Source organism: Sinohyriopsis cumingii, chromosome 1 (genome assembly GCF_028554795.1).
Source record: "Sinohyriopsis cumingii isolate HCF-2022 chromosome 1, ASM2855479v2, whole genome shotgun sequence".
In the NCBI taxonomy this organism is placed as follows: Eukaryota; Metazoa; Mollusca; class Bivalvia; order Unionida; family Unionidae; genus Sinohyriopsis; species Sinohyriopsis cumingii.
Genome location: NC_142961.1, coordinates 114,694,755 through 114,712,108, shown reverse-complemented (window position 1 = coordinate 114,712,108; position 17,354 = coordinate 114,694,755). Strand labels below are relative to the sequence as shown.

The following is a 17,354-nucleotide window of genomic DNA, read 5'->3' as shown; positions in this document are numbered from 1 at the left end:
CAGTAAATGACTAAACACTCCTGATATGAACCCAGTAAATGACTAAACACTTCAGAGATATGAACCCAGTAAATGACTAAACACTCCAGAGATATGAACCCAGTAAATGACTAAACAATTCAGAGATATGAACCCAGTAAATAACTAAACACTTCAGAGATATGAACCCAGTAAATGACTAAACACTTCAGAGATATGAACCCAGTAATTAACTAAACACTTCAGAGATATGAACCCAGTAAATGACTAAACACTTCAGAGATATGAACCCAGTAAATGACTAAACACTTCAGAGATATGAACCCAGTAGAACAAATTTAAGGATTTTAATAATTAAACTTGGCATTTGACAAAATATTAAAGAAACAAAACCAGACAGAAAATTATGTTATTATTCTTGCTGTTGTTGTTGTTGTTATATTATTATTATTATTATTATTAGTAGTATTAGTAGTATAATGAATATCTAATGATATGCTACACAAGTGTCAAGGGTAAAGACATACTTTTCATAAATGAAGTTTTAAATTTCTAAGCCTCAAATATTATCAATACAAACAACTTATAATTTAAATTGTTGGCCTCATGTACCTTTACTCCCTTTTGATTACTAAAGTCTGTACTCAGGCAGTGGATGGCAACATTCATCTGGAGAAAAAAGTGATCAGGATATGATTTTAAACTCCTAAAGGTTTTAAAATGGATGTCAAAAAAGAAACAAAATTAAAACTTTAAGAATAGATGTTATACCTTATTTTCTTGTATGCTCTTTTAGATTGATACATGATGCTTCAATTTAATTTACAGGCTTATTTTAATTTGCTAATTCTGTTAAAAATTGAAACAATATAATAACACTATTTAAATTTTTCTTGTTCAAAAACTTTCATTAGATCAGACTTGTATCTCATTTACAAAAGACGTATTTTTTCATACAAAACCGTAACAATAGTTTGCCATACTTATTCTGGCATTTTCTGTCTCAAGAACTTGTAACAATCTTACAGAATCTATTATTCCTAGCAAAGCAGATTCAAGCTTTTGCCTGAAATGGCAAATAAAATGTATCTATCATAAATTAATTTTAATGTTGGCAAGATCTTGGCAAGCTTTGAATTTCTGTCTTGTATTCTTCATATTAAATATATATTTCAACTGATGGAAACAGATAAGTTCAAAATGTATCCTAGCCTTCACTGTAGGTGTTTCTTGTGGTGTCCATCGAACTGCAACTGCATTGTAGGCAATTTCCTCCACATTGCTTGGTAAAACTCCAATGCTATTTTTTGTATCTAAAAATTGTAAAAAACAATACAAATTATACTACTGACCATGGACTCCAAAGACAGACAAGTCATAATGGTACAAAAATGCATTAAAAACATGCAAAATACCATGTAGTTTTTGTGACAAGTCATAATGGTACAAAAATGCATTAAAACATGCAAAATAGCATTTAGTTTTAGTGACAAGTCATAATGGCACAAAAATGCATTAAAACATGCAAAATAGCATGTAGTTTTTGTGACAAGTCATAATAGTACAAAAATGCATTAAAAACATGCAAAATAGCATTTAGTTTTTGTGACAAGTCATAATGGTACAAAAATGCATTAAAACATGCAAAATAGCATTTAGTTTTTGTGACAAGTCATAATGGTACAAAAATGCATTAAAACATGCAAAATAGCATGTAGATTTTGTGACAAGTCATAATGGTACAAAAATGCATTAAAACATGCAAAATAGCATGTAGATTTTGTGACAAGTCATAATGGTACAAAAATGCATTAAAACATGCAAAATAGTATTTAGTTTTTGTGACAAGTCATAATGGTACAAAAATGCATTAAAACATGCAAAATAGCATGTAGATTTTGTGACAAGTCATAATGGTACAAAAATGCAATAAAACATGCAAAATAGCATTTAGTTTTTGTGACAAGTCATAATGTTACAAAAATGCATTAAAACATCCAAAATAGCATTTAGTTTTTGTGACAAGTCATAATAGTACAAAAATGCATTAAAAACATGCAAAATAGCATTTAGTTTTTGTCACAAGTCATAATGGTACAAAAATGCATTAAAACATGCAAAATAGCATTTAGTTTTTGTGACAAGTCATAATGGTACAAAAATGCATTAAAACATGCAAAATAGCATGTAGATTTTGTGACAAGTCATAATGGTACAAAAATGCATTAAAACATGCAAAATAGCATGTAGATTTTGTGACAAGTCATAATGGTACAAAAATGCATTAAAACATACAAAATAGCATGTAGTTTTTGTGATTCTGACATTACTTTGAACAGCATAAATGCAAAACTTAATATACAAATACTGCAAAATCTGAATCATTCATGGGAAAAATATGTGGTTTGGGAGTATTGTTGGGGGATAGATTTAATTTTGTCAATATTTGTTACATATGTACTCAGTTTTAAGTAGAATTCAGCTGTAAACTGTATAGTTACAGATCTGCCACTGCATAATGCACTGGCAGATCTTTGTCTATGCACTTTATTAGGAGTAATCAGTAATAGAAACATACAGACCCTGATCTGCTGGCATATTATGCAGTTTACAGCTGGATTTGCTTAAAATCTTAACATTTACAATGCTAATATGAAAAATTAAGTATCTTTAAGTATATTTTACATATCACGTTTTTAAATACAAAAATGTATTGATGATATGTGGTGTATTTATTGACAGCATGTAAATTATGCTCTAATTCTTGTCCTTTCATGATAGACCTGTGTCTTTAAATCTCCTTTAAAAAGTCTTTGTGTGTGTGTGATTTGGACTTTTTAACATAGCTTTACAAAAATTTCAGTCATATCACTATGATGTCTGCAGTATGGCAGTTTAAAGTGATGTCTAGCACTGGGGCATCATGCCACAGACATGTAGCATGATGTCCCACCCAGTCACATTATTCTAACACCATGCCAAGCAGTCCTAACACTAACCTCTTAATTGTCCCACCCAGTCACATTATTCTAACACCATGCCAAGCAGTCCTAACACTAACCTCTTAATGCTGAGCACCAAGCAAGGCAGCTGTTAGTACAATTTTTATAAGTGTTTGGTATGACTTGGCTGGGGATCGAACCCATGACCTCCCACATCTGCTAAGAGATGCTCAAACCACTAGGCTTTCAGAAGTCAAACTTAAATGTACATTAAATGAACATACCACCCTTGTGTTTGTGTGTCCAAAGGTATACTCAGACATCGTAAGATTCCAAATATGAAACAAAGTCAAGGACTGCTTGTTGGGCTCATGATTGAATCATGTGATCTGGACACAAGGTCAAAAGACTGAGTGAGTATGTTGCAGAATGAACTGTCCTAGCTTCATACTGATTCAGCCAAAAACTTTAATCAAAATTTTCAAGGTCATTAGGGTTGGCCAGCATATCATAGAATGAATAATCTTACTGTAATAAGGATTCTTCAATGTATATAGAAAATCCTTGATGTGATGCAAGAAATATAAGTATATGAAAAAACAAAAACTTTAAGTAAATTTTCTATGACTATGACCATTACCACATGGTTGCAGGTGTGAGCAAGAATGTTACAGAATGAACAATCTTTAGTTTCATATGACTCATACCAAGTATGAAGAAAATCCATTAATGGATAAAGTGAATATTGGCAAATGGACTAAAAAATAAATCAGGTTTATGCAGAGGAGAAATGATGAAATTTCTAGTTGCAAGGTACAACAATCAATGGAAAATGTGGATATAAAGGAATACCTATGTCCATAACCCGTTGTTTGAAGCTGTGCTGCCGACTGTGCCAGAAATCCCAGGCCTTTCTCTCATCCTCCAAATGTTTGTCTTCTCTGAACACTGCCATTATTACTGACTACACAAGAAATTGTCACAATTATATACAAATTTTAGTACTCAACCAATCAACAATAATTAGGTTTGCATTTATTTTTTAACAAATTAAGAATTTATCTTTTCATCAGTAAAGCTTAATATATTGATCATGTGGACATATTTTCTAAATTTGATTAACCTTCTATGGTACATTTCCACTATGTTTCACTGCCCAAAATTTAAGCCCTGCAACCACTTAAAATAAAAATCAAGACCATTACATAATATAAAAATGAACACTGTGACCCACTTTAGGGTGATTTTTTGGATTTTTAAAGTAGCTTTTAAAAAAATTCAGTCATATCGCTATGATGTCTGCAGCATGGCAGTTTATAGTGATGTCTAGCACTGAGGCATCATGCTGCAGACATGTAGCATGATGTCCCACCCAGTCACATTATCCTGATACCAGACCAACCAATTCTAACACAGTCTCTTAATGCTGAAAGCTAAGCGAGGCAGCTGTTGGTACCATTTTTGTAAGTCTTTGGTATGACTTGGCCGGGGATCAAACCCACAACCTCCAGCTTTCAAGACGGACGCTCTAACCACTAGGCCACCAGAGCAGTTGGGTGATTTTTAGTACATGTACTTCTATCATACCATGAACCATGAAGAAAGTATAAAATAATATTCTTTTGTATACCTTTGACCACTTTATCATTACCTACTTATTGCATTCTGAGAATAATTTGCACTTGTAGCAAAAAGGACTAGTTTGATTGGGTGTTTTTCAGCACAATAACACAAGTAGATAATATTGTGCCAAGGCAAATGACTTTCCCATGGCAGATAAGGTCTAGACAGTTTACCTGTGAATCCAACATTTATGGATTCAAATCTACAGTAAGGAACAGTGAATTGCCAAATTCAATGGTCAACCTCAGAGATCCAAAAGAATAGAAAGAGCTACAATTAAGCAATGACTGATTCTCACAGATGCGTGTGGCTGCAGGTAAACAGTTGAGTGCAAATTTACACTGACTATCTAAAAAGAAAAGCACCACAGGCATTAGCACAATTTAAAACCCAATTGCCCTCTTAAGGGCATAATTTTCAACTTAAAGAAATAATGTAGTTTTCCTCTTAAAGGTATAAAGTAGTTTTCCTTTTAAAGGCATAAAGTAGTTTTCCTACCAAAGGCATAAAGTAGTTTCCTCTTAAAGGCATAAAGTAGTTTCCTCTTAAAGGCATAAAGTAGTTTCCTCTTAAAGGCATAAAGCAGTTTCCTCTTAAAAGCATAATGTAGTTTCCTTTTAAAGCCATAAAGTAGTTTTCCTCTTAAAGGCATAAATCTGTTTCCTCTTAAAAGCATAAAGTAATTTCCTCTTAAAGGCATAAAGTAGTTTTGCTCCTAAAGGCACAAAGTAGTTTTCCTTTTAAAGGCATACAGTAATTTCCTGTTAAAGCTATAAAGTAGTTTCCTGTTAAATCATAAAGTAGTTTTCCTCCTAAAAGCATGAAGTAGTTTCCTCTTAAAGGCATAAAAAAATTTTCCTCTTAAAGGCATAAAGCAGTTTTCCTTTTAAAGGCATAAAGTAGTTTCCTCTTAAAGGCATAAAGTAGTTGCCTCTTAAAGCATAAAGTAATTTTCCTCTTAAGGCCATAAAGTAGTTTCCTCTTAAAGGCATAAAATATGTTTCCTCTTAAAGGCATAAAGTAGTTGTTTCTTAAAGGCATAAAGTAGTTTATTTTTAAAGGCATTAAGTAGTTTTCCTCTTAAAAAAATAAAATAGTTTTCCTATCAAAGGCATAAAGTAGTTTTCCTATCAAAGGCATAAAGTTGTTTTTCTTTTAAAGGCATAAAGTAGTTTTTCTTTTAGAGGCATAAAGTAGTTTCCTATCAAAAGGCATAATGTAGTTTCCTTTTAAAGGTATAAAGTTATTTCCCATCAAAAGATATCAAGTAGTTTCCTCTTAAAGGCATAAAGTAGTTTCCTCTAAAGGCATAAAGTAGTTTTCTCTTAAAGGCATAAAGTAGTTTCCTTTTAAAGGCATAAAGTAGTTTTCTCTTAAAGGCATAAAGTAGTTTCCTCTTCAAGACATAAAGTAGTTTCCTCTTAAAGGCATAAAGTAGTTTTCTCTAAAGGCAAAAAGTAGTTTCCTCTTAAAGGCATAAAGTAGTTTCCTCTTAAAGCATACAGAATGTTTCTCTTCAATGCATAAATAGTTTTCTTTTAAAGGCATAAGGTAGTTTTCCAATCAAAATCATAAAGTAGTTTTTCTATCAAAGGTATAAAGTAGTTTTCCTATCAAAGGCACAAAGTAGTTTCCTCTGAAGGCATAAAGTAGTTTCCTCTAAATGCCATAAAGTAATTTTCCTATCAAAGGCATAAAGTAGTTTTCTCTTAAAGGCATGAAGTAGTTTCCTCTTAAATGTATAAGTTAGTTTCTTTTAAAACTATAAAGTAGTTTTCCTATTGAAAAGCTTAAAGTAGTTTTCTCTTAAAGGCATAAAGTAGTTTTCTCTTAAAGGCATGAAGTAGTTTCCTGTTAAATGTATAAATTAGTTTCTTTTAAAACTGTAAAGTAGTTTTCCTATTGAAGGCTTAAAGTAGTTTTCTCTTAAAGGCATAAAGTAGTTTTCTCTTAAAGGCATAAAGTAGTTTCCTCTTAAATGTATAAATTAGTTTTCTTTTAAAGGCATAAAGTAGTTTCCTCTAAAGGCATAGTTTCCTTTTAAAGGCATAAAGTAGTTTTCCTATCAAAGGCATAAAGTAGTTTCTTCTAAAGGCATAAAGTAGTTTCCTCTTAATGCCATAAAGTAATTTTCCTGTCAAAGGTATAAAGTAGTTTTCTTTTAAAGACATAAATTAGCTTTCTTTTAAAGACATAAAGTAGTTTTCCTATCAAAAGTATAAAGTAATTTTCCTACCAAAGGCATAAAGTAGTTTCCTCTAAAGGCATAAAGTAGTTTCCTCTTAAAGGCATAAAGTAGTTTTCTCTTAAAGGCATAAAGTAGTTTCCTTTTTAAAGGCATAAAGTAGTTTTCTCTTAAAGGCATAAAGTAGTTTTCTTTTTAAAGGCATAAAGTAGTTTTCTCTTAAAGGCATAAAGTAGTTTTCTTTTTAAAGGCATAAAGTAGTTTTCTTTTAAAGGCATAAAGTAGTTTTTTTTAAGGCATAAAGTAGTTTTCCTATGAAAGGCATAAAGTAGTTTTCCTATGAAAGGCATAAAGTAGTTTTCTTTTAAAAGCATAAAGCAGTTTTCCTACCAAAGGCATAAAGTAGTTTTCCTATCAAAGGCATAAAGTAGTTTCCTCTAAAGGTATAAAGTCGTTTCCTCTTAAAGGCATAAAGTAGTTTCCTATTAAAGGTATGAAGTTGTTGCCTCTTAAATGCATAAAGTAGTTTCCATTTAAAGGCATAAAGTAGTTTTCCTCTTAAAGGCATAAAGTAGTTTCCTCTTAATGACATAAAGTAGTTTCCTCTAAAGGAATAAAGTAGTTTCCTCTTAAAAGCATAAACTAGTTTCCTCTTAAAAGCATAAAGTCATTGCCTCTTAAAGGCATAAAGTAGTTTCCTCTAAAAGCATACAGTACTTTCCTATCAAAGGCATAAAGTAGTTTCCTCTTAAATGTAAAAATTAGTTTTCTTTTAAAGGCATAAAGTGGTTTCCTCTTAAAGCCATCAAGTAGTTTTCCTATCAAAGGCATCAAGTAGTTTTCTCTTAAATGTATAAATTAGTTTTCTTTAAAAGCCATAAAGTAGTTTCCTCTTAAAGCCATCAAGTAGTTTTCCTATCAAAGGCATAAAGTAGTTTTCTCTTAAAGGCATAAAGTAGTTTCCTCTTCTATCTGTAAACAATGAAGAAGAGACAATATATTAGATTTCCGGCTCTGCATTACTGGATATGACCTTACGTAATGCATTCTGTGTATGCAACTTACAAGTACTTTATCATTACAATGTAGCATATTTCAACTCACCTTCACTGTTTGATTTTTTAGTACCCTGTCTCCATTGAACTGTAATGTCAACCCATAATATTGGCCTGTACAAAAAAGGAAACAGCATTGTTCATAAATACCTGATGAGAAGAGAGGAATTTATGTAATTTCTGCTGATAGTATTTTGCATACTGGTGTAACAGATTCATATACAACAATCCCATTTTGATTTTGTTTTTCAATACAGTTTATTCCACTGGCTAGACATTTTACAACAATGGAATAAAATGCAAGAAATTTAATATGAAATTGTAAAACTGTCTCGTCATTCCATAAATGGGGAAGGGGATAAATGCAATGTTGATTCTGATTGAGACATTCCTATACTCTGATCTGGAGAGGTTAATAATAAATCTTCTGTACAGCCAAAAAATGTTTACTTTTAACATGTACCAATATTTTAAATGCGATATAAACAAATAATACTTGCTTTGCATAAAATTAAGCTTCTCTTTTACATCTACTGTTCAGCGGAGTAAATTTATGATACTTGCAATTCAAGAAAAAGAAAACCTGAGCCCAGGGGTTCTGATATTTCAATGAAAAGGTCATCGCCTACATATGTAGTCAAGTGAGACTCTGCAACTTAAACATGATGTTGTCCTGACTGTTGAAATAGCTATTCCTTGCATTTCCAATGTTGCAGGATTAACAAATACTGTAACACAGTCTCCTACTGTAGTAAGGAGATTAGACTGGGATACTTATTTAAGGATCATAAATAGGTATTGAAACCCATGACTGCAAGAAAATTAGAAATTTAAACATATCTCAACAAAAATATACATACATCCATGCCTACATACAAATATACATACATCCATGCCTACATACAAATATACATACATCCATGCCTACATACAAATATACATACATCCATAAATACCATATATACTCACTTATAAGTCCAGTCATGCTGCAAACAACAAAAATCCTGATCTGCCATAGCATTATGTGCCTGCAGATCAGGATCCATGTTGTTCTTTCTACTGATTACTCCCAACAAACTGCATAGATCCAGATCTACTGGTACAGTGTGCAGTTGGACTCACCTTATAAGTGAGTACATACAGTAGATTTAAGGTCAGATCCAAGCTTGGCTATAAGTGTTAGTGACATGACAGATTTATTTGCACTGATGTTAGAGGTTGTATGTCATCAAACCTTAACAAAAATCCAAGTCATCACTTGTATCAGGTAATTATGATTTCATTCTTATTATAACAGACAAACTCCTGGCAAGTGAAAATCTATTATGACAGATGAACTCCTGGCAAATGAAAATCTATTATGACAGATAACTCCTGAAAAGTGGAAATCTATTATGACAGATAACTCCTGGAAAGTGGAAATCTATTATGACAGACAAACTCCTGGCAGGTGTAAATCTATTATGACAGATAAACTCCTGGAACATGGAAATCTATTATTACAGATAAACTCTTGGCAAGAGGAAATCTATTATGACAGATAAATGCCTGGCAAATGGAAATATATTATGTCATAAACTCAATGCAAGTGGAAATATTATGACAGATAAAACTCAGATGCAAGTGTAAATCAATTATGACAGATAAACTACTGGCAATTGGAAATCTATAATGATGTTGTTGTTGTTGTAGGGTTTAACGCCATTTTTCAGCACACAATAGGCTATACATGGCGGCCAGTATTAATGGTGGAGGAAGAACCCTGAAAAACCCAGGGAAGAACCACCGACCCACGAGAAGCTACTGGCAGGCTTTCCCACGTACCCACGCTAGCTGAGCCTTGGACTCGAACCCACGCAGACAGAGGTGAGATGGCAGTGATCCGTAACGGAGAGCGCTTTAGACCACTCGGCCACTCGGGGCCCCGGAAATCTATAATGACAGATAAACTCCTGGCAAATGGAATTTATTATGACAGATAAAATCCTAGCAAGGGGAAATCTATTATGACAGATAAACTCCTGGCAAATGGAAATCTTATGACAGATAAACTCAGTGCAAGTGGAAATCTATGTTTCTCAACATAAATGGACAGAAATAAGCAGAATGTAGTCAACAAGTACATACTACCCACTTTTAGAAGTCTGCATTAGTTACCAAAACATAGAAAATATATTCTGACTAAAGTGATCTTTGACAAAGAAAAATTCTGGCTCCTTTGGAGATGGCATAACTTGGATATAAACCAATAAAAACAGACATTCTTTTCTGATATCAAAATTAAGGCACTATAATGAACTGGTATGAACAAGTGACTAATTTTGTGGGATTTTTTTCTCTCAACTTTTCAAGAAAAAGAACTTCTTAAATCTGGTGCAAAAGCTGTTATCCTTGTAAGTATGACCATTATTATAAACATAGTTCTTGCACACATAACTATATATTATACTGTTTTTGTACTGTTGGATACTTTGGTGAGACTAGAAGTAAAATGGGGCAAACTGCCTTATGTACTTTGGTCTTGTCCACAAAATTCAACTGTACAATATAATGTATTTATGTATTACATACACTTATTAGGAAAGAATAAACTGTTTTACCACCAGATTTAAATGTGAACAAGTATTACTGAAATAAATTTTGATGAAATTATTTTTGATTGAATATACATATCATAAATATATGGTATGACATGATGTTACATCGTGACAGACCTAGTGGGACGCCACGCTACTTGGTAACAGACTTATCGGGTTCTGTGACTGCTTGTCATCTTCCAAAAAAGTGAAAAATGTACTGGATCATCCCATGCATAGGAAGCCATGGGCCGAGTATATAAAAATTACCAAGAAGCATCCCCTCACCAAGTCACATGATTCTAGGCAGGAGAGTATGCTTGTTGTTGTTGTAGGGTTTAATACCATTTTCAGCACAAGATAGGCTGTAACACTGCATCTTCTCTCCAAGTTTTATCAATATAGGAAGAACAATATGTGTGCAAAAGCCTATGTGGACATGAGATAAATGCTACAACTTAATCTGAGAAAGTAAACTGTGAAATGCAAGTCAGTTACTTTCTTTTGTTATAGGGATGTGATACTGACCGAGGTCACCAAAATCGCCTTGTTTCATGAATCAAGTACCGGAAGTTGATTCGGGAGGGAAACTAATGTGTAATCTCGCCAGTTAACACCAAGTGTTAATTAGTGAGTGTACACATTAGTTTCCCCCAGAATCAAGTGCCTGTGATCTAGTATAATAAGCTCTTGAGATATATTCAAGAAACACAAAATTCAACCAAAACCAGTGGAGCATGAAAATGTGTCACTGTGATCTATGAAGGAACAATGGTTGCAATTTATAGAAGTCACATCTATTACTATTATATATATATATATATATATATATATATAATGTATGAATAAATAGAGATAAACAGTTTTATTAATATTTTTATTATGTATAATGCACATTTTAAAAAGATTTTAAAAAATAATTTAAAAAATCAAAATCAAAAATATTATATTATATCTTGATATATCATTGACGAATGTTCAATATTTCATCAGAACTCAATTTATATAGTAAAAAATTATGGTGTGCATAATACTTATTATCAAGTATTTTATAGATAATTAATCATAATGTATGAAATTAATTGAAAAATGCACTTTCACTTTTAAAGAATTATAAAAATTGGACAAACCAGTCAACAAATATCTAAACATATGAACCAACATAGATCTGACATAAAAAATTATATTGAACAATCATTTTCATCTCATGTTGCCGTGCATTTTAACAAGAGTTCCCATACTTTGCAAGATTTCTCCTTTCAACCTATTGGATTCATTCACTGTCTTAATATGGTATATCCAAAAGGTCTAAATTACAAAACACTATACGACATTCATTATTCATTTTTTTCTTCTTTTTTTTAAATCAAGACCCCCTGTTTACAATTAGTTAAGAATATTTTTATATTATTCTAATTTACAGAATAACTTAACTAGTGAAAGTATAAACTAATATCATAAAAATAAGTTTACTAATTCTTTAAAAATGAAAGTGCATTTTTAAATTAATTCTCGATATATATATATATATATATATATATATATATATATATATATATATATATATATATATATATATATATATATATAAACTGATGCCAACACCAGGGGTAGCACTAATGAGCTCATCTAACTAAATATCCAATCAAGTAATTTCTTACCTTTGTTAAGGTATGTAATTCTGTCATCATCTATTCTTTGAGTTGTAGAAATAGGACTTTCCAGGAAATATTTGTAACCTGCTGGGTCCACCTCCCTGTAATACAAAAAGACAATGTTACGTATAATAATACCATTTCCCGGTAATAAAATTAAAAAAAAACAAACATGGGCTTCACTCGTATCATATACCTGCATTTAAATAAGTGTCAATTTCGAGGGTATTCACCCCTGCTGGGGTGGAATTAATTTCTGTTTTGTAAAGTTGTTGACTCTAGTGTACGATGTTTTCTCCGTTTTCAAATTAACAATAAATACCCATATACCAAGCTATGTGACCTATTTCTTTTCAAATCTGTGGATTCTCGTAAATCATAATAAGAACGGAATGATAATTATCCTTTATTATTATATTTACCGAATGAGATGAAAATTATATGAATACACGTTTTCACTAACATATCTGATAAAAATCGGTTATTGTTATCAATTATCATATTTTACAACACTTTCGTGAATTTAAATGATGAGACTATACATTCTCACCTGAGCCTAATCCTACAATGTAACACACATCACCTGATATTTTTGTTCGGGGTGGGGTAGGGTGGTGGTGGTGATAGCACTTAAACAAAAACATGTGCTCTGTCCTACATTGTAGGACTAACGTGAGTCAGCAAAATCCTAGTCACACTCCCCCCAACAGAAATATCCGGTGATGTGTCTTACATTGTAGGACTAATAAGATCATGCCATTTGTTACAGGTTTTTGCTCCTGAAACAGCAATATTTAATTTTTTGCGAATAATGCAAAAAAAAGAACAAACTATTCTGCTACAAATTCGAGAAAATCAATTAAATTATGATTTTTATTTTTAAGATAAAAGACCCAGATAACAGGCCAAATTTAAAAATTTCATCTCACATTAATAAATATGGTATTTTTGAGAAGGTCAAAACATCAGAAATAACAAATTAGCAAATAATGGATAGTCCTTTTCATCGATTTTGCTCATAGCAAGTGCAAACAACTTATTTTATTGCCTGCAAAAAATAGAATTCTCCAAAAAGTGAACATTTTTTTGCACAGTGTATATATTAAAAACAAATCCAGTAACTGAAAGTTGTTTGGGGTTAATTAATGAAGCAGTCACTAGAGAATATAACCAGACTGTTCTGGAGGCATAATTTACAAATGTATGTGGTATATAAAAGGAAATTTTGGGGAAATGTGCCTCGGCCAATGCAGAATTTGCAGCTTTAATTACTCAGAATTTACATTTATGAGTGTGTGTCCAATCCAAAAGCCATATTATGTGTAAAGCTTGTTTTTATTCATGTTTTATTCATGTGAAAGTGAAAAACAAAAGGAATTGTTAACATCTGCTACCTTTCTTTTTAAAAGAAATCTATAAGGACAGTGTAACAAAACAATCCAGATATTTATTCCTTTTAAATGCCTACCTGTATTAGAATTTGCTTAGACTAATTGATCGAAAAATATTGTTTTCATGACTGAAAGTTTACATAAAATATTTCTTTTTCTCTATTATTTTCTGTGAAAAGTTAAATACAGTACTGTATATACTTTTTATTTTTATTTATTTATTTTGCAGTTGCTTTAATGCATAGTTGGATTGTGCTGGCATTTTTTGTCATAACAATATTAAGATATTTTTTAAACAGTGTAAAATAACGATAAAATCACAGACAAAATGAAGATGTTTATGAAGGGGGTATGGATGCTACAACAACCTGAGTTGTGAGTAACCTTAAAAACTTCAAAAGTTTCGGACGATATTGCGTAATCTTAAGATTCAATTAAAGCATGAAAAGAAAATATGTTTTAAAGTAACTAATGACATAAGGAGAAGAATCCGAAGCGTAATGATTCCAATAAAGTAAAGAAAGAAAAAGAAACAACAATCAGTAGACGCGTCTGGCGCTATAATGCCGAAAATAATTTCCATGCATTCAAGAGAAGACAAATAATTTATTCATTTTAATTCCTGAGTGTGGAAAGAATCTCTTGGTGGAAACCCTTCATCAGTATAACCATCCATCCGGGAAGGGGGGAGTAGTTTCAAGGAGATTTTTTAAGAAAGCCGATAAGGCGGCCATTTTTATGCCACTATTTTCATTCAGGACCAACTAGGTATCATAAGATTTATATAGGCAGAAACCCCATGTTGATTAAGTCAACAAGACATCATAAATTTCTGTTTTGAAGGAATAACAATAACTAGATTATCAAGATGGCTTTCACAGTGGTCATATTGAATATCAGTTTGGCACCCTTTTCATTTCTTATAACGGTACCAATTGTACATCACTGGGTGGGCGGAGTTTAATTCCGCCCCCCGCCCCCACACACACACACACAAGTTGTGCATTGTGTAAGAACTGTAGTTACTATCAGGCCTTTAAAAAGGTGAGTCTCTTGGCAACTTATCAGATTATGTTAATTCATATATAGATCTTATTTTGAATATTTTGATTTTTTTAAATTGTGATACGCATCATTGAAAATGCGTTTATTGTGACTGGAGAACTATTACCCTTGTTTAGTTCAAGCAGAGTTATCTCTTTTAAATGCAAAGAAGTACCCAGTATGACACGCTGAGGTAGGATAGCAAGTATGTTTATTTCCCAAAACACTAGCACTGAGGTCTATGGAAAAACAATTGGTACCGTGATACCATTTAGGATCAACAAGGAATTATAAGAAGTCTTCTGGTGAAAGCACAATATCGACGTCACCAGCCAAGATTTTCCCGATGGCAGTTGTGGAGGACATATTGGAGGTCAAATAAGCACCATCGTCATTTCTGACCAATTGGACATAGTGAAAAGTCCTCCAGTCAAAATCTCATGTTGAAATGACGATCCGTCCTGGAGTAGCGATTACCACATTTTCAAAATGGCCACTGTGGCAAGCATCCTGGATGAACAAGCGACCCCTTTTTCATTTACGACCAACTAGACATTATAAGTCATCTGGTGTTGATAGGCGGAGTAACATTAACTAGATTTTCAAGACAGCTGCTGTGGCGGACATATTAGAGCTCAGACCGACATAATTTTCGTTTAGATTAAAATAGACAAAAGAAGTCTTCTAGTGAAAACAACATGTCAATATGACTTTCCGTTCAGAAGAAGAGGTTGCGGCCATATTGTACCACAGAACGGAACCTTTTTCATTTAGGACCGGCTAGACAACAAAAGATATTTTTAGCGAAATTCCCAAGTTGATATGATCATCCATTTAAGTGGAATAGCGATAACATAATCTTCAAGATGACGACCGCAAGGCCACATTAGACATGAGATTGTCAATATTTTCATTCTGAAGTAATTATACATCATAACGAATTTAATAATGAAAACCGTACGTCAATATGACTTTCCATTCAGGTTGAGTTACAGTAACAGGATTTTCAAGATGGTTGTCGTGGCAGCCATATTAAACAAACGATTGGCACCCTTTTTTATATGGGACCAATCAGACACCATACAAAGTCTTTTAGTGAAAGCCCCAAGCTTACATGAACATCCATAACAAATAGCGATAAAAAAATTTCATGATGGTTACAGTGGCTGTCACAATGGATGTCAGAGCGGTACCATCTTCATTCAGTAGGAACTAGACCATGGGAATGCATGTTTAAAGTTTCATCGCAATCCTTTTAGTAGTTTAGGAGGAGTAGCGATAACAGCGTTTGCTAACGGTTTGGTTTGCTTGGGTTTTGTGAGGTTTAACGGCATTTTCAGCACACGACGGCCAGTATATATTTTTGTTGCGGAAGAGGAACCCGGGAAAACCCTGAAAAAAGTACTAACCCACGAGAAGCTACTGGCAAGCTTTCGAAATGTGTTGGTCGAGTCGGGACTCGAACCGATAGTGAACAGAGCTGAGATGCGAGTAATCTCTAAAGGCTAGCACCTTAGACCACTCGCCAGCCAGGGGCTTGTTCTTCTTTACATCATCGAGTGTGGCTTTAAGAATCGATGATCCGAACAGAGCCCTGAAGGAAGCTGCACATGCCTGCCATGAGATCTTATCTATGACCAGTAGAGCTAAAATACCAACTTGGGGCTTACAAAAGCGAGACAAGTCAGAATATTTTCTCCCTGTGATTGATATTCGTGATCAACATAATAAGTAACCATTTGTTCATAGGGCTGCAACTGCCGACTTTCCTGACATTTTCTCTTCGCGTAGTATAACATATCATCATTGTCTCTCTACAATAATAAGTCCGTTAAGGTGACACTTGGGATGATTTATACCTCTTGCGGTCTGTCTTCCTTTCAAGGCAACAGGTTCTTTAGTATCACGTACGTGGAAGATTATATATATATATATATATATATATATATATATATATATATATATATATATATATATATATATATATATATATATAAGTTTGGTTCTGAGAGATATATACAAAAACAATGATAGTCTGTCCTTACTCATAATGGTAATTTATTCTGCGCAAAAGTTAAGATGAATTACATATCTCAAGTTATCTTGTGCATGTTTAATATTCATAAAATGATTGTCAACCAACTACATGAAGCATTAAACAAATGAGACTTGCGGTGTTTTACATTACATTTCACCCACACTGTACATGTTAAATTCTTTTCACAAAATATGAGCATATTCTCATACCATTTAGCCCCCGACCCCCTTCCCATTTAAAAGTGCTGAAGATACATCCCGAAACTATACTCAGATCGTAAGTAGTTCAAACGCTTCATAAGGCAATTTTGCAACACTAGCAATGCATTCATAATTTTGTTGACTATCATCACAACGAAAACAATTCTACTTACAACTTTGGAATCACCGGAAGATGCGTTTTCTCCGCCGAGTTCCAACATTGCTTGGTGTACATAGCCGGAATGGATCGCCGTCGTTTTTGTATCTTTGCCGTCGATCTTTCTGTCTCGTTAACATAACTCTGCTGACCGTCTTGGTACATCTGATTTACAAAAAAATATACAAAAATAAAAACTTCATAAATAACCAATATAACGTATATACTCTCTTACAAGTAGAGTCAAACTGCCAACAATAAAGATCCTGATCTGCCATAGCATAATGCGCATGCAGATTAGGATCTATGTTGTTTGCTCGAGTGATTACTCCTAACAAACTGCACAGACCCAGATCTACCGGTGCATTCTGCGCCGGCAGATCTGAGTATGTGCAGTTTGCAGTTGGACTCGTCCTATAAGTGAGTTCAGACGTAGCATTCAAGCGGTCTATGAAAAGCTCAAAGCAGTTTTATACCCGATATATTGCAAAACATTCACAATTTTTTCA

The 17,354-nt window shown here is 33.0% G+C and overlaps 1 protein-coding gene across 3 annotated transcripts in view; it reads right to left on the bottom strand.

Annotated features, from left to right (window-relative positions):
• The window catches only part of LOC149807665 (uncharacterized), a 108,402-nt gene that overhangs the window by 23,215 nt on the left and 67,833 nt on the right, over window positions 1–17,354 (bottom strand). For all 3 annotated transcript variants that reach the window (XM_089969462.1, XM_089969470.1, XM_089969456.1), the window contains exons 5-10: window positions 16,862–17,010; window positions 12,022–12,116; window positions 7,834–7,898; window positions 3,774–3,885; window positions 1,192–1,292; window positions 592–648 (exon numbers count right to left, since the gene is read on the bottom strand). In XM_089969462.1, coding sequence (XP_089825588.1) covers window positions 592–648; window positions 1,192–1,292; window positions 3,774–3,885; window positions 7,834–7,898; window positions 12,022–12,116; window positions 16,862–17,010 — 579 coding nt within the window. The remainder of the gene's footprint in view (window positions 1–591; window positions 649–1,191; window positions 1,293–3,773; window positions 3,886–7,833; window positions 7,899–12,021; window positions 12,117–16,861; window positions 17,011–17,354) is intronic.